General features: G+C 51.3%; 7 protein-coding genes across 7 annotated transcripts; 3 read left to right on the top strand and 4 right to left on the bottom strand.

Moving 5' to 3' along the window:
* Positions 1-925: 925 nt before the first annotated feature.
* On the bottom strand, positions 926-2,959 carry PV08_06558 (uncharacterized protein; the record flags this gene model as incomplete). Its single annotated transcript, XM_016380892.1, has 6 exons — positions 926-1,185; positions 1,256-1,611; positions 1,656-1,870; positions 1,917-2,411; positions 2,458-2,751; positions 2,891-2,959. 6 exons carry the CDS (start codon positions 2,957-2,959, stop codon positions 926-928), a joined length of 1,689 nt encoding a protein of 562 aa, XP_016236719.1.
* A 445-nt stretch (positions 2,960-3,404) lies between these two features.
* PV08_06557 (uncharacterized protein) lies at positions 3,405-4,950 on the bottom strand (the record flags this gene model as incomplete). The annotated part of the gene is made up of 2 exons (XM_016380891.1): positions 3,405-4,826; positions 4,900-4,950. 2 exons carry the CDS (start codon positions 4,948-4,950, stop codon positions 3,405-3,407), a joined length of 1,473 nt encoding a protein of 490 aa, XP_016236718.1.
* A 282-nt stretch (positions 4,951-5,232) lies between these two features.
* PV08_06556 (uncharacterized protein) lies at positions 5,233-6,822 on the top strand (the record flags this gene model as incomplete). The annotated part of the gene is made up of 1 exon (XM_016380890.1): positions 5,233-6,822. The coding sequence occupies one exon, from the start codon at positions 5,233-5,235 to the stop codon at positions 6,820-6,822; it is 1,590 nt and encodes a 529-aa protein (XP_016236717.1).
* Positions 6,823-7,259: 437 nt separating this feature from the next.
* PV08_06555 (uncharacterized protein) lies at positions 7,260-9,932 on the top strand (the record flags this gene model as incomplete). Its single annotated transcript, XM_016380889.1, has 4 exons — positions 7,260-7,441; positions 7,492-7,680; positions 7,730-9,782; positions 9,837-9,932. The coding sequence occupies 4 exons, from the start codon at positions 7,260-7,262 to the stop codon at positions 9,930-9,932; spliced, it is 2,520 nt and encodes an 839-aa protein (XP_016236716.1).
* An 832-nt stretch (positions 9,933-10,764) lies between these two features.
* On the top strand, positions 10,765-12,750 carry PV08_06554 (uncharacterized protein; the record flags this gene model as incomplete). Its single annotated transcript, XM_016380888.1, has 1 exon — positions 10,765-12,750. The coding sequence occupies one exon, from the start codon at positions 10,765-10,767 to the stop codon at positions 12,748-12,750; it is 1,986 nt and encodes a 661-aa protein (XP_016236715.1).
* Positions 12,751-13,062: 312 nt separating this feature from the next.
* PV08_06553 (uncharacterized protein) lies at positions 13,063-14,827 on the bottom strand (the record flags this gene model as incomplete). Its single annotated transcript, XM_016380887.1, has 2 exons — positions 13,063-14,169; positions 14,225-14,827. 2 exons carry the CDS (start codon positions 14,825-14,827, stop codon positions 13,063-13,065), a joined length of 1,710 nt encoding a protein of 569 aa, XP_016236714.1.
* Positions 14,828-15,769: 942 nt separating this feature from the next.
* Positions 15,770-17,181, bottom strand: PV08_06552 (uncharacterized protein; the record flags this gene model as incomplete). The annotated part of the gene is made up of 3 exons (XM_016380886.1): positions 15,770-15,901; positions 15,951-16,977; positions 17,033-17,181. The coding sequence occupies 3 exons, from the start codon at positions 17,179-17,181 to the stop codon at positions 15,770-15,772; spliced, it is 1,308 nt and encodes a 435-aa protein (XP_016236713.1).

Here is a 17,181-nt window from a genome sequence, read left to right as displayed (position 1 = left end):
GACCAGTGGAGCACGAATTACAAACAGTCTCAGAGGGTCGTTCGGATTCATTTGAAGCCATGGTTTCTGTTTTCGTCGACTGTTCATCGGAGGTGTCGAATATTTTCCAGGACTGCAGGTATATCAGAATGCAAGCAGATGCTAAACGGCTTTCGATCGGATCCCAGTGTGATATCATTGCCGTCCATATGTCTCGTCTGCCCCTCGTCCGCTATCAGTCGAACTCGAGATGCACATGATTCAGGGGTGGTGCCTGACTGCCACATCAGTAGAACCTCGCCGTGTGCGGAGTAGTGGATATCGCCATAGACATCCTCGGCGGCTTTTGGAACTGGTTTCTGCTACATTGAGGCTGCCGAGAAAGGGACCTGTGAAACTATGTTTTTGGGAAGTCCGATGCTGTAGTCCCTGGAGGCGGCTTTGTGGCACCTATGAATGACCTGCTGAGGTTCCGAAGGTTTATCGTTGAAAGTGTATGCTGGCAATGCATGGCCTGCTCTGTCCGTTGCGCATGAATGGGTCCACAAGTGTGTCACTCACAACCGAGGTAAGTTCGCCGAGGGTTATCCGACAGAATAGATGAATAGTCACAGGCTTCCAGACGGATGTTGGATGTTAGGGAGAGTCTAGGATGAATTATTATCCAGTCGGATAGTTTTGAGGACTCTCAGGAGCCGTTCAAGGCTCGTGAGAAGTTGTTTCTGGCGATGTCACGTCGGCACTGTCCTCAAGACGAGTATATTCCAAGGTACGCGGCCTCCAACATTCGCAGATCCAGAATAGCGCAACGACGACCGTAAAGATAAAGAAAAGCCCGGACAGAGTAAGGACAAACACACCGGGTGTAAAGCTAATAACATATATTAGCATTGATCTTTCTGTAAGATTCTATCGCCGTTGCATGCCGAATGGGTAAATGAATGAATCAGTCGGCGTACCTTGGTGCCTTTTGTCTGTGTATCGTATCATCATCCGTGATGGGTTCTTCGTTTTCGATGTGGTTGTGAGTTTTGCCTTCTGCCACATTGGGCAGCTCGGTGCCCGCTGCAGTGCAGAGCGTCACTTGTTCGAGTGTGATGTTTTGAAGCTGCTGTTGGTGCTGAAGATCTAGAGGTGCTTCAATGAACGTAGCTGCCAGTCCAGTCTCGGCGTGCCACTCCATATGGCAGTGCAGAAGCCAAACCCCTGAAGCACCCCTACATCAGCCGGGTCCATGCTATTCAAGACCAAATGACTGAGATGCTTCAGTACTTACCAGGATTATCAGCTCGAAATCTTATAACCACGCTGCCGCCATTCGGAACCACTATGGTATCACGTTGGACAGGGAGCTGGATGAATGCATCATCGGTCACGGTCGAGGATGAGAAGTCTCCAGCACCAGGTGCCGAGCGCCAGACGGCCTGGAAATGGTGTCCGTGTAAATGAACAGGATGGTTCGTCATATGCCGATTGTACAAGATGACTTCAATCACTTGGTCGCGTTCGAGCACCCAGGGATTGGAAGACATTCCGTATGTGGCGAAGTGTGCCGCCGAATCACCACTTGTCAGCGCCGTGTACAAGGTTGGGACTTCCGGCGACGCATAGGCAATGTCGTTAAAGAAATAGCTGCCAGAGTCAGCACAATCACGATATGACAAGTATTCTCATACTAAGAGCCACCATTCGCATGTTTCATGTTTATATTCAGTCGTATGCTTTGATCTGGCTTGCGTAGCAAAGGCGTCTGATCATAGGGAATGATGGTCATGTCATCGATTGGAGCAAACTCGTCAATCTGAGAGGCCGACAAAAGCGGTTGGCTTGAGTTGTACACCAACCATCCCGTAACGTTGGCATTGACATGATCTGCCTTCATGAATAGGCTCTGGTAAAGCATCAGTTGGATCTTTCAAAAGCGGAAGTCATCATACTCGATCCATAGAGGCCATAAGCGGGTAATTCCGGCTCACTTCAGACTTGGTTGTCAAAAGAAAACTGCAGCGTTGGCCTGATGCAAGGTAGATCATCTCAGCGGTTGTCGGCTGAGTGTATGATCCGTCAAGCTCAACTATGGTCATTGTATGGCCCTCTATCCAAAAGTATTGGCCCGCAAAAGCGCCCACGTTGACGATACGAACTAGATAGGTCTGCTCGGGGGCAACAGGTACCTGAAGATTCTGGGTATCGTTGAGAAGATTGGCGTCAGGTACAGGCTCCCTGGACATCATGCCGTTTCCATGTCTGTACTCTGGTAGAAGGACGGCCATTTCTTGGTGGTACCAGTCAGAGACAGAGAGAAGGATTTCATCATCGAAGTCTCCTCGAAAAGGATTTTCGGGGTCATGGATGATCAGTGAGCCCCTCAGCCCGTCCACATATTGTCCCTTGACATGTGAATGGTACCAAAAAGTGCCTACTTGCGCTGCCTAAAGCTGTGTTAGGTATGAAGAGATCTCGTGTTGTTTCTCGCACCTTGAAGCGGTAGGTAAAAGATGATCCAGGAGGGATGGAACACTGTGAGACTTGCGCTGGTCCATCCATGTGAGTGGTGCCATTCATGAAGAGACCATGAAAATGGAGCGATGTTGATTGATTCCCGAGAAGATTCAGCACCGTCACGACAATGTCGTCCCCGAAGTTGGCTTCGATCTGGGGAGGCGGCCATTGACCATTGACACCAATCCCTGGCCGGACGAAGGCATCATCAGGGTTTGCACTCGTCCAGGTAATGTTCCAGTTGTAAGCTACAGTAGCAGCAGTAGCAGGCTGCATGCAGCATGAGAGTAGCAGCAGCAAAAGTGGACATAGACAAACTCCGAAGTGCATAGTATCAGTCAACCACGAGTCCAAACCCCCTCTTGCAAAAAAAAAAATCTGGGTAGTGGTGTTCAACGTACGCGCTTACATAGATAGTTTCCGGCGATAAGGCCCCTATCAGAATCATACCACGTTCAGCGGGTGGAAACTTGCTCATCTTGGCCAAGAACACAATTGACGCTTGACAGACACCGGGTTAGCTACTGTGGCTTTTCAAATAAGCTTCGGGGTCTGTGCTGATTTCGCGCATGGTCCCCGAGTTTGGAACATGAAAGAATTCTGAAGTCATCAGATAAAGCGAGTCATTGGTGATAGGTGCTCTGTGAAATTTTCTGGCTTCAAGCAGGATGATAAAGATACCGACCATGGAGTCCGTGGTATATTATGGTATTCATGACACTCGAAAAAGCCATTAGCCGATACCAAGAACCTGTTCCATCCCCGTTACCGCGACTCGATTGCGCGGTTCATTTCACACTGTCATCACAATCAATTCCATAGTACCGAATACAGGCCGTCATAATAGTACAGAGAGGGGGTGGATGGTCACTGCAGGTCAATAGATAAATCATCCACTTCCCTACTTGTGTCACCATTCGAAGTCAAAGCCGCAACCACGGTGTAGTGGCTAGTGACTCGAGCATCCCATACCCCGACATCCTCCCAAGATCTGCAAGCCGACTCCGAAGCCAAAGAACTTGCTTGTTTTCGATATTCTCCAGGTTTGTAGCAAGTGACAGAGGCCAGATCGTCATTGAAGAGAAGTAGGGTCTGATATCCTCCTTTGACTCTTGAATAATTGAATGATCAGGTGTAAGCGAAGCATCAAGCTCCCTCAGTTTGAATCTCTCCAAGCTGTAAGGCAGGCTAGATGCAAAGTCTATTGCCATGTTGTCGGCAGACGATGCGCATTCGGCCAGTTCTCGCTCTACAGCGGCCAAGGGCTGAAACTGCTCGCTCTCTAGGATTCTGATACGGGTACTGAGCGAAAGCATTCGAGTCGAGTAGTACTGATTCCATACTGCTGCATGAGCGATACTGGAATAGCTGTAGATTGAAGCAGAGAAGAAGTTGCTTGTTGGAAATTGGCCGTGGTCAGGGAGTGTGAACCGCTGGTAGGACCAAGTGCTGGGAAAATGCAGCGCCCAATGTTCGAGGGTTTTATCGATATCCCGCGCTTCTTGCGCAAGTTGTTCTGCCTTTGTGCGATCGAACTCACCATGTCGTCCGAAAAAGACGAAAATCTCATGACGGAGATTCGCTAGTCGAACAACAATGCGATCATATTCAAGCTCCAGCCCGCGTTCGCCGAATGTGCTGCCATCGACGATCCATGCAGGTAAGCCCTGTTTTCTCAGTAGAGCAGACTTGATCATCCCACGTCGAGTGTACTTCATAATGTCGGTTGCAGGCTGGTCCACACTGAGATGGTTTTTCCACATCTTCAGAATGGACAGTGCGCCATCATGGTGTCGAAAGCTCTTTGGCCCAACCACTTGCCGATCGATGTCATCTCTCGGTTCATATACTACGTCTTCATACCGGCTCATGAAGAATATTGATATGAGGCAAGTGTCGATGTCGTTGTTAACAAGAGATGGTATGGAAGTCCGCGCAACTTGCAACAGATGCTGGTAATTGAGAGACGCTTCAATCGCAGCCGGCTGATACTTGTACCTTCGTGAAAAAACCGCCAGCGCCATGCAAGAGACGGCGAGATCAATGATAGGGCTATCCAGTTTAGGAATCCATGCAAGCAGGTAATCCTCTGAGAGTGCTTTGAGTACTTTCGGCGCCTTTCTAGGCGCCTTGAGGTGTTGACTGTAATAGTATAGTATCGCTCGAGTCTTCAGTTCGACGCAATCCCCGGACAGCGTAGAGCCAAAGCCGATGTTGCTGCTTTTCCGCAGCACCGACCGGGGACCCCGAGGCCGCTTCTTCACTCCACTGGCATAGGAGTTCTCGATATGGACGGCGGCGAGAGCGCCCATACCATAGCAAACCCTCCGAGCCTTCAGACATCTCTGACAAGTCGGGCGGGTTTGATCGCACTTTGCCAGTCAACAACCGTAGACGGGTGAAGACGGCTCTACTCACCTTAATTCGTCGGATCTTGCAGGTCTCGCATCCTGTGCTGGGGAAAACCATTTGCGCGATCTGGAGGTTCAATCCTGGATTTGAACAGTATCTCAGCGCCCGCCAGTTCTTTGGATAATATGGGACAGAAGCAGACGGTCATTTTCAAAGTTGAAACGCGCCCGCCATCAGCCGCCGGCAATAATATGCCGGTTCCCTTGTTAACTCCGTATACGAGATACGAGATTAGCTTCTCGGAGAAATCGAAGTATTTATCAGTGACATTTTTTTGGTCTGCCACATCTGCAACTCTTCGAAAGCGAAGCACTTGAAACACACCAGGACTGATCTCACATGGCACCTTTAAAGGCCTCTCAGAGCCCTCCTAGCGGCTACACATCGACCAGCGACCAGTCTGAATTGATCGAGTTTGGAGACTTCCAAAACCCCCCTGCCAAACGAAGGCGCATCTCGATCGACACTGACATCAGCCACGACGACGACAAAGTCCGAACCACGTCTGAGCCAACCTCATTATCAAGAGTGAAGCCTCCCACGCAAGGCCCTAGGAATCATTTGGTGCCGCCGTCCCACTCGATACCGACGACCTCCGCTACTTTCGAGAGCCTAAACATTGCGCCATGGTTGACACATTCGCTAGCTGCAATGGCCATTTTGCATCCCACAGAAATCCAACGAGCATGCATCCCAGAGATAATGCAGGGAAGAGACTGCATTGGTGGGTCGAGGACCGGTACGGGCAAGACAGTAGCATTCGCGGTGCCGATTCTACAGAAGTGGGCAGAGGATCCTTTCGGCATATATGCCGTCGTTCTCACTCCAACTCGAGAACTTGCCCTACAAATCTATGAACAGTTCCAGGCGCTCGGCACGCCACAGGGATTGAAGACGGTCTTGATCACTGGCGGTAGTGACATGAGGCCGCAAGCTGTGGCGCTATCGAAACGACCACATATTGTTGTTGCAACACCAGGTCGGCTAGCTGATCATATCCTAAACTCGGGGGAAGAAACAGTTGTCGGGCTAAAACGGGCCAAAGCAGTGGTCTTGGATGAGGCCGACAGATTGCTTGACCCAGGGTCTGGTATGCTGCCAGACCTTAACACTTGTCTTTCCGCCCTGCCGCCGGCTTCCTCCCGGCTGACGCTTCTGTTCACGGCCACCGTTACCCCAGAAGTTCGTGCATTGAAAGAGTTGCCACGGCCGGAGGGCCGCCTACCGGTTTTTGTCTCCGAGATCACAGACCTGTCCGATTCTTCCATTGCGTCCAGTCTACTTCCCACAAGTTTATCACAAACCTATCTTCAAACCCCAATGACCCACAAAGACGCCTTTTTACACGTACTCCTCACCGTGCCTTCGTTCACCAAGGTACCAGAGCCTAGTATCATCGTGTTTGTCAATAGAACCTCTACTGCTGACATCCTCCACCGGACACTGTTGTCACTGGGGCATCCTGTTACCGCGTTGCATTCTGAGCTGGCGCAGATTCAACGGAATCGCAATCTCTCTGATTTCCGGGCTCGAAAGTCCCGGGTACTCATTGCAACGGACGTCGCATCAAGAGGCCTCGATATTCCAGAAGTCAATATCGTCATCAACTACGACGTCCCTCGCAACCCCACAGACTATGTGCACCGGGTCGGGCGTACCGCAAGGGCGGGAAGGCGGGGTACGAGCGTTACCTTCGTCGGCCAGCGGGACGTGGCTTTGGTCCATGCGATCGAAGAGTACGTGGGGGCAAAGATGGATGAATGGACTGAAGAAGGGGTCAACGTCGAGACCAGAGTAGTCCGAGGGAGGACGTTGAAGGACGTCGCAGAAGCGAAGATGGAAGCTTTGCGAGATGTTGAGGGAGGGAAGGATGTCAATGGCTGGAGAAGGAAGATCAAGAAAGACAGGAAACGCGTGTTGGAGGTGTGAGTGTCTTGAAGGAGACGTAGATGTAGCACTTGATGCGTCCTGAAGAATACAGCTGTTTCTGTACATTGCGTGTCTGGTCAATCGTCGCAACTACGAAGTACTCGTCGTCGTCGTAGTTATAACTGACCTCCATCTCAAATGCGCAGCCTTGCAAGGGACAAACGCCATGGTGCAATCCGATTGGACAGAGCGAGTTTCTGCGGGCGGCATCATTTCGCTGTGTGCTTCAACTCTCGCTCACCACAATCGAACTTGTCAGCCCATCCGTCGCAGAGGTCCATTCGTGGCACTGATCAATCTCATCTACGAGTCTGTCACGCCGGCAGTTTCTTTCCTCGCAGCGTTTCTCATTCTAATCCCCCCTCGAGTTCATCCGCTTCCAATGAGCCACTGAAAGCGCAACGTGGCCCCTCTACGGGTCAGCGCAACGGGACAGCATGACCTCTCGTACGTCTTGTCGGTGTACACAAGTCCAGTCGCTGATTGATTATCCAGTCAAGCAATTTATTCGCAATGTGCGAGCGTCCAAGACCATCGCCGACGAACGAGCCGTCGTCCAAAAGGAGAGTGCGGCGATCCGAGCCAGTTTCCGCGAAGAAAGTCACGATTCCAATATAAGGTCTTTAAACGCGCCAGGACATCCAATGTGCAGATTCTGACTATGAACAGGAGGAACAATGTCGCCAAACTTCTCTATCTCTTTACGCTCGGCGAGCGCACCCATTTCGGCCAGATCGAATGTCTCAAACTGCTCGCCTCGCCTCGCTTCGCAGACAAACGCCTGGGCTACTTGGGTACTATGCTCTTGTTGGATGAGAACCAAGAAGTCCTAACTTTGGTAACAAACTCGTTGAAAAAGTAAGCTCTCCTCACAGTCCCATACTGCAGGATCTCTAAATGGCGGTAGCGATCTGAACCACTCCAACCAATATGTTGTTGGCCTTGCTCTTTGCACCCTTGGAAATATCGCCTCGATTGAAATGTCCCGAGACCTATTCCCTGAGATTGAAACGCTCATATCGACTGCGAACCCCTACATTCGTCGAAAGGCTGCTCTGTGCGCAATGAGAATATGTCGCAAGGTGCCAGACCTGCAAGAACATTTTTTGGAGAAAGCCAAACTGCTCCTACAAGACAGAAATCATGGAGTTTTGCTCTGTGGCATAACTCTGATTGCGAGCATGTGTGAGGCGGACGAAGCAGAGGGCGGTGAAGAGGGCCTCGTCGAGATGTTTCGACCTGTTGTTCCTCACCTAGTCAGAACGTTAAAAAGCCTGACCAGCTCCGGATACACCCCTGAGCACGACGTGTCCGGAATCACGGATCCATTTCTACAAGTGAAGATTCTGCAATTACTCCGAGTACTAGGACGGGGCGATGCGACAACGAGTGAATTAATGAACGACATTTTGGCCCAAGTGGCCACCAACACCGAGTCTACCAAGAATGTCGGAAATGCGATTCTCTACGAAGCAGTTCTCACTATCCTTGATATTGAGGCCGATTCAGGACTACGAGTGCTGGGAGTCAATATCCTGGGGAAATTCCTCGCCAACAAAGACAACAATATCCGTTACGTGGCGTTGAACACTTTGATTAAGGTTGTGGCGATTGAGCCGAATGCGGTCCAACGACACCGAAACACCATTCTAGAGTGCCTGAGGGATCCGGATATTTCCATCCGCAGACGCGCTTTGGATCTCAGCTTCACCCTGATTCGGGAAGACAATGTGCGTGTACTAGTGAGAGAACTGCTTGCATTTTTGGAAGTGGCGGACAACGAGTTCAAATCCGTCATCACCACACAGATTGGAATTGCCGCCGATCGTTTTGCTCCCAACAAACGATGGCATATCGACACCATGCTGAGAGTTGTCAAGTTAGCGGGCAACTACGTCAGGGAGCAAATTCTGTCATCCTTCATACGGCTTATCGCTACGTCACCCGATCAGCAGTCGTACTCTGTCCAAAAGTTGTACTCAGCCTTGAAGGCCGATATCACCCAAGAAGCTCTGACTCTGGCTGGCGTATGGGTCATTGGTGAGTTTGGAGATGCTCTGCTCCAAGGAGGCTCATATGAAGAGGAAGAACTGGTGAAGGAGGTTAGGGAAAGTGATATTGTCGACCTATATTCCACGATCCTGAACTCAACCTATGCAAATCAGGTCGTGACTGAATTCATCATAACGTCTTCCATGAAGCTGACCACAAGAATGTCCGACCAGTCACAGGTCGAGAGAATACGACGACTGATGCAATCGAGGACATCTGATCTAAGTGTTGAGATCCAGCAACGAGCGGTCGAGTACAGTAATCTCTTTGGGTACGACTCCATACGTCGAGGCGTCTTGGAGAGAATGCCTCCACCAGAAATCAAGGAGGAACAGCGTGTTCTCGGACAGGCGACTGCTCCCGCAAAGGATAAACGGAAGACGTTGAAGGCAAAGACGAACACCAAAGTTTCCAAGACCACCGAGTCAGATATGCTTTTGGATCTGATGGGCGGCTCAGACGTCCCAGCTGTAACTGCGAGCGCTACCCTCAACGGTCGGCAACAAACTGCAGACCTCCTCGCCGATATTCTTGGTGGAGGAGCCTCCGTTTCGAGCCCTCCGCCGCAGACGAAAAGCCCTGTGCCAACTTCCAACACCGATTCCATCATGGACCTGTTTGGTAACGGAACAGCCAAGAATGCCAGTCCTGCTCTATCTGGGTTACAGGCACATCCAGCCTATAACAAGAATGACTTGGTGGTTTTTATGCAGCTGTCGAAGAGCAGTTCCGGGGCGCAGATCGTCGCTCGCTTCAAGAACAACTCGTCATTTGGGAGCATGACCGGCGTAGGCCTTCAAGCTGCAGTGCCAAAGAGTCAGAAGTTGACGCTGCAGGCCATCAACCGGAGCACCCTTGGTGGTGGCGAGGAGGCTGCCCAGGCTATGAAGGTTGTTCCAGCTACGGGGGTGAGTCAATGTATTACCTTTTTTCTTCGTTTCTACTGCTGACACTGGTTTTAGTCTCTGCCTCCCAAACTCCGATTGCGTCTAAAAATATCCTACACCAAGGAGGGAGCGGCACCGGTGACGGAGCAGGTGGACTGGACAGAACCATGATCTTACTGTTTTGGTGCTTTGCGAAGAAGTTCGCACATGCATCCTCAGGTATACATCTGGCATACGTTCACAGGACATGGATAGATGATCGTCCGATGCTGCAAGGGCTTCAACAGCGCGGAGGGTCCTTAGGTGCGATGAGCTTGTCATAATTGTCAGAATAGCTTTCAACCGACAACCCGCCGCTCTGGCCTCTACTTGGCTGTCTCCATCTGTCATTTCCGACGCCAACCGTAGAAGACGGAATGGCTTCCGCGCTCAGCTAGAGTACGAGTTAGATGTATACACCACTTTTGCCTTGCCAGATCCCCGAGCGCTGTTCTTCGCACCTCGTGTCCGTCACTACTTGTACCTGAGAGAGCCTAGTCAGCCCTCTTCCGCCGATCCCCCGGAGTTTCTAGCTCCAACCTCGTCACTTGTACTTTGGGATCTGGTCTTTTTGGCATTGGCAGCGGAAATTTGCCGGCAAAGCCTTCTTAGGACTTTTCTGCATCTTGCAAGACCCTTGACAGTCACTTAAGCTATCTCTCCCGCTAGCTATACTGATCCTGTCCACGACATATATCAATGATTCAAGGCCTCTCTCGAATGATGCAGCGAAAGAAAAGACCACTGAAGACCTAAGTCGGTGCTTTTTGACCGGTATCCCAGGCCTTGATCAATTAACCATACCTAGGGACTGCCTTTTCATTTTCTCTTACGCAGGACCTATCTACGGTTACCGAGGGTTACAGATCTAGGATCACGATCAAGAGCAACGTCGGCACCAAAAACCAGCGTCAGCTTCGGCTTCAATATCCGGATCAAACGCGGGATCAAAGCCAAAGTCAAAATGTTGATCTCATTGTTGTTGTGCTTGATCCCAGCAATCGTGGTCTACACTCTGGTCCGAAACTACTTTCTTCTGCCGTCGTCGATTCCAGGTCCTTTCTTCGCTCGTTTCACCGACGCATACCGGGCACTCCTGGTCTACAGACGCAATCCCCACGAGGTGCATCTCGCGCTGCACAAGAAGCACGGCAACCTCGTACGTCTGGGGCCGAACTACGTTTCCGTGTCCGGTTCACGAGGCTACACCCCTCAGATCTACGGTATCGGCAAAGGTCTCGTCAAGTCGGACTTTTACAGCGTTTTCCAAAACATTGTCAACGGGCGACGCGCAGCCAGTCTAGTGGCTGAGACGGACGAGACGGCCCACGCCAAATCCAAGAGACTGATTGCCCACGCCTACTCGTTAAGCACGCTCGTGGAGTACGAGAGTCTAGTTGAGCGGACGACACTGTGTTTCTTGGACACGTTGGAATCGCGGTTTGCCAAATCCAGTGCCTCTGAGAATGAGACTGTCAGTGGCAATGCCAACGACAGCCCAACTTGTGCTGCGAGTGACAACGACCATGACAAACTCACCGCCACGACAACCACCATCAGCCCCGGCCGTTGCCTAGATCTCGCACAATACCTCCAGTTCTTCGCCTTTGATGTCATCGGCGAACTTACCTTCAGTCGCCGGCTGGGCTTCATCGAGTCCGGCACTGACGTCGACGGGATCATTGACGCCATCGGATCCAACTTCTCGTACTTCAGCGTCCTTGGCCAAATGCCGTGGCTAGACGAGGCTTTCCTGGGCAAGAATCCGGTCTACGTCAAGTACTTTCGCAAGAGTGTCAGTTCGCCTATTTTGATCTTTGCACAGCGTTTGCTCAAGGGACGTCTTCAAGACCTTGAAAAAGGGGGTGGTGGCGACCAGAAAAACCAAGACGCCGACAACAGTTTCAGCAGACCCGATTTCCTCACCCGATTTCTCAAAGTCAGAAAGGAACAGGCCGATGGAGACGAAGCCTTGACGGACGGTCAGATTCTATCATATCTTTTCGTTGGTGTACCTTTTATTGTATCTACTTCAAAAGCACCCGCCCCATCCCCCTTCTCCGTTCTCTTTTCCCCCTTTTTCTTGATATCACTCACTACTAACATTCTGTTGCGTTGGGTTTCTCTGGTTTTCAGTAGACGCCACGTCTTTTCAACCCCTGTCCCCATCCACGTCCTCATCTTCGTCTCAATATACAGCAAATACAGGCTCACACGTCCACGCCCGCTGACGCAAAACCAGATGAACATCAACGCAGGAAGTGACACAATCGCATCCACACTTCGCGCGATCTTCTACTATCTTCTCAAACACCCCGAGTCCCTCGCTACACTGGTCCACGAACTCGACCGTGCCGCACGAGACTCGAAAATCTCCGTACCATGCCCGACGTGGGCCGAAACGCAAGAGAGCCTACCGTATCTCTGTGCGGTGATCAAAGAAGGTCTGCGACTGAATCCGGCGCTATCATTACCTTTGGAACGTGTCGTCCCGAAGACCAACGCAAACAACGCAAACGCAAACGCAAACACCACCAAAAACAACGTCGGCATTGGCGGAAGGGGAGGAGAAGGAGAAGGGCTAGCACTCCTCCACGAGGACGGGACTCGAACCTTCTTCCCAGCGGGGACAATAATCGGGATCAACCCATGGGTCTTTCACAGAAGCACGCACGTTTTCGGTGACGACGCCGAGTCGTGGAATCCGAGCCGGTGGCTGAGCGACGAAGAGGTGGCGACCAAATCGATGGAGCACAGTCTCCTGTCCTTTGGCGCAGGGAAGAGGTCGTGCCTGGGCAAGAACATCGCGCTGCTCGAACTGCACAAGCTCGTGCCGGCCATGTTGTTGAAGTTCAAGATCGAGCTCGCGCATCCAGAGTGGGAGTGGACGGTTGAGAACGCCTGGGCTTTGAACCAGAGAGACATTGAGGTCACTTTGTCGCTGAGATAGACCCTGACCTCTTTTCACCTGTTCATCGGGATAGACTTGACCTTTCGTCGAGGTGAACCTTGTCTTTAATTTTGTCACGGAGATACAGCTTATGTTTCAATTATAGTTCCTTAATGGCGTGACGTGATATGAGAGGGATAAAGAACCCTCGGAAGAATAAATCAAGTCGAGGTCTCTCACCCCTATCCTGCATGATGACACAGTGAGGGCATAAGGGCAAGTCGAATTCCCTATTCATACACCAAGAAACAAAAAAAGGATACTACCAAGTCCAATGTTTTGCTTCTCTCGGGGTACGAAGAAGAATCAATATCACCGGTGCCCAGATTCAATGACCTCAACCAGCACCTTCAGAGACCGCCATATATCCTCATCCCAACAGCCTCTCAACGACTCAATCAGTCGTTGACTAACGATGCACATGCCATCATGGACGGCCCTCGCCATGTTTCTCATACTCTCCGCGGGCACCGTCAAGCAGGACGACGAGGACGACGCTGATTGCACTTCACTATTGGACCGATTGTAGTCAAGACCCAGCATCGCTCTCGCCTTGGTAGGGATCCTATCCAGGTTTCCCGGCAAGTGCGAGTGCGAGTGCGAGTGCAAGTGCACCGCCCCTCCAGGACATCCATATCCATGCCCACTCGTCTCAGACGCGACCACCTCGAAATGTGTAAAGTATACGTCGATCAGAATCCACGCTGCGAGGCTCGACAATAGTATGGCGGGCGCCGTCGGGAATATCTTTCCAAGCGTGCCGATATAAATCTGGTCTGCTACATTCGGGGATCGGACCGCGAGTACTGACGGGGACCCAAGCTGAAGCATTCCATCAGGATAATTGGAAATGGCCAGTGTCACGGCTTTGAGAACCCTATTCATTTTTCGACAGGTCGACCGCGCCGCCACTTCGTCAGTGGGAGACAAAGAGGGTAAAGACACAAGCCCGACACCACCAGATCGATCTCGTGCGAGCCCTGCTCTAACACTGAATGTCGATGACGAGTCCGAGCATGTCGACCACCTTTTGGACACGGTGAATGGGTCAGCCAAGACCGGCGATACTTGCGGCTCGTCGACACCACGCACGCCACTGCTCGACCGTTGAGGTATCGGCTTTCTTGTCAAGTGACACAAAGAAGCAGGTACAGCAGCAGGGCTCAGCTGATTCGAAGGAGAGTGCCGAGGCATTTCATCCGCCGCTGCAGCCAGGGAATTCTCTGACTGCGGTATTTCTGCAACTTCGCTCGGAGTGTCATAAGGACTGAACGCAGAGACCTCCATGGTCGCTTGTACCGGTGTCGATGGGTTTTGTGGAATTTCCGCCGTCGGCGTTGACCCCTGCCGACGGGACAGAGGTCGCTGAATCTGGACAATCTTCGGTTTGCCAGATCCAACCAGCACGGTAGCGACCATCTGTGACCGTTAGGTACATAGAGTCTCGTCAGAGGCAGGGAGAATTTGCACTCACCACTTGATCGTCTGCGTATTCTGGGTCGTATTGGCTGTAGGGGTGCTGAACAATTTGGTATAATCTTGCTTTGAACCGTCTGCGTCTCTCATCATGAGATGTCGTATTCGCCAGCCATCCCGACTCGTCCGAACAAACAAACGCAGGTGGGATCTGATCGATCGGGGTGACTGGAAAAGAGTCGGACGTAGTACTTTTATCATTTTCATCCGCCTTCTCGTCAGGGCCTGAGTTGGAACACAACGACGCCATGGTTGTACTGCTGCGGGAATCTTCCTCGTTGCAATAATACGATAGGATTTGTAACTTGTCGAGCACAGCATCATTCAAAGTCTGACTTGAATCTCGAGTCTCAGAGGCTCCAAAGTATGAGTCCTCTCCGTCTTTTGGCATATGTGTGATTGGAGACGGGAGCAGTGGCGTGGTTGGACTACTGGCATGCTGTTTCGCAAGGCCACGGAGGTCGTCAGAGCTCGTTCCTGATCTTCGAAGCTCTCGCGAACACAGCGTCGTAGACGAATGCTCTTCGCTGACACGAGGAGACTCATTTAGCTTGAGAGGGAAGGGAGCTTTAAGCTGGGGCACCCCCGGCCTGGTCGCCATCCTGCGAAGCCGTGCCTGAAGTCCGTTCGCTTTCGACCTCACCGAGAGTGTTCGTTGTAGAAGCTTCGAAAACTGGATCCGAGACCCATCTTGGGTTGGAGGTGATCCTCGAGGAGTTGAAGGAATGAACGCTCCTTCGACCAAAGAATGCATGAGGCTGTATGTAGGCTGACTGGATGGATCACGCACGATGTAAATCTTGATGTGTCCATTGTCCCATTGTGGGAATGGTTCAGTATAGATAGGGGTGTTGTCGAGGCGAGACAGGGGAGATGGGAATCACCAGATCGCAGACACAATACAGGACGCGCAGCAACGTGTATTGCGAATCCAGCTGCCATGGCGTCTGTCGAGTTAGCTGTGCAACCAGCCGCCTGTCTCAGACATGATTTCATGTCTGCCCTTGCATTTCCCGATGCAGCTCGCATCTCGTGTTACACAAACATCCCGCCTCCTGGTGGGAGCTGGATCTGGCCTTTTCAAGGAGTTTCTCTCAAGTGGGAAGCACACCCCCTTGCGTCAAAGTCAACTTTATGTCCGGTGACTAGGCGAAAATTTCAGCCGCGACAGTAGCACCGGAGTAAACAGGGTCGAAATTAAAAATTCAGAGTCCAGGCTCTAATTGTCATGCCTTGCATGGTGGAAGCACAGCGCTGGGCTCTTGTGTCGCAGATAACCTGTCGCGATATGAGATGGACTCTTAAAAGGGGTGTTTTGCCGGATAAAACCTTGTCTTATTGGAATTCGTCTCACCAGACGCAGTCTGCAGTGTTGCTCCACTGCCTAGCCAAAATTAATGTATCGTATCGAAAGACTTCTGTCGAGAGAAAGTTCGTCCGCAAGTATGTAGAGTCCTCGCATATTGAGGTCGGGTACAGGGTGAGGTGTTTCAGCTAGGCTTCTCAACTAGGGTCCAAGATTGAGCACAAGGTCTATATTGATCTATATATGTTCGATTGGCTCTTCTGGGAGCAAATGAGTGTGCTCCGAGGGCTCCTCCTCCCCCCTTCTGGGAAGTAGAGCTCGGATGGGTGGTCTCACAAGGTCGTTGAACATGAAGGTACCATAAACAAGCTACACGGTGTAAGCATCCGCAGTAAGTCGCATGCAATTGTCCACTTACGAGAGCAAATCCAGCGACTTGAAGCCACTTGAATGATTCCCAACCCAACCCAAGGGAAACAAGCCATATGAAAAGAGTGCGGCATGTATCGATGATGGAGCGGGATGTTGCAGAAATACTTCTCGTCACGGACAGTCCAAAGAAGTTGAAGCCACCAATCGACACCATAATAGCAAGACTTGAGATTCCAATTGCTCTGTTGGTGAACACTTGTCGATAACCTTCCTCGGCGTCGAAGTACCCATACCTCCCATTTTTTGTAATTCCGATGCTGAAGTGTAAGATTACCTGCACCAAGATCGTGACCACAAAGCCAAACAGTCCTTCCCAAGCGACTACTTTCAGCGGCTCGAGTGCGTAGTTTTCCAGAATCCATTCTTCCAGGCAGAATTGGGTTGCGGTGAAGATTTGAGCGAAAGCGATCAGAAGAATGCCAACAAGGGTCTTGAGGACTTCTGTGCTAGCGGCCTCAGCAACCACAGACCGCACCCAAAGACGCACACCAAGCAGTGTCTCCTGAGGATCCTGTGGAGGCGATGGCTGCCTGTTGCCAGATGAGATGACGCCAGCCAGGCCAACCAAGGCGACACCAGCCACCACAATCACAAGGGACAGCCAGTGATAGGCATAGAGCCTTCTCTTGAGAAACACTACACTAAAGAGACCAACAAAGAGCACTAGAGCGCCTCTTGTCATTTGGTATATTGAAGCCGCCACAAATAGCAGACCAACGTTCATCAGAGTGGTTCCTGCAATGTCACAGCAAGATGGGAGACTGAGTAGTGCCAGTTTCCAGCCCTCCAGTGGAGCTCGATCGTCGGCATTTGGTATGAGAGGCTTCAACGCGGGACTCGGGGCGTTTCTTGAGGTCGGTCGTACGGTAACATCGTCGTCTTCTTCTGGTTCGTCGGTGTTCACGGGCTGATAGAGCAGAGGAGCTTCGCGGGTAGACAGGATGAAGAATCGGTATAAGTAGAAGCCTAATATCACAAGCCAGCTGCCCATCTCACCGATGAACATTTGTACGCTGTTGTACCGTTAGCTAGGTTCAGGTCCGCGTCCCCAAGTCTGCAGTTCCTTACGTCTGGATAACAGGCTGTTCGAAGGTCTTAGGGTTATCATCACAATCGCGTACGCATTGCTGGTCTTGATACTTGGTCAGGATTGTATTGGCACAGCCGGTCAGTAACATCATCCCAACCAGGATGGGAATGACTGCTTTGGTCGCCAT

Source organism: Exophiala spinifera (genome assembly GCF_000836115.1).
Source record: "Exophiala spinifera strain CBS 89968 unplaced genomic scaffold supercont1.4, whole genome shotgun sequence".
Taxonomy (NCBI): domain Eukaryota; kingdom Fungi; phylum Ascomycota; class Eurotiomycetes; order Chaetothyriales; family Herpotrichiellaceae; genus Exophiala; species Exophiala spinifera.
This window is presented reverse-complemented; position numbering and strand designations above follow the sequence as displayed.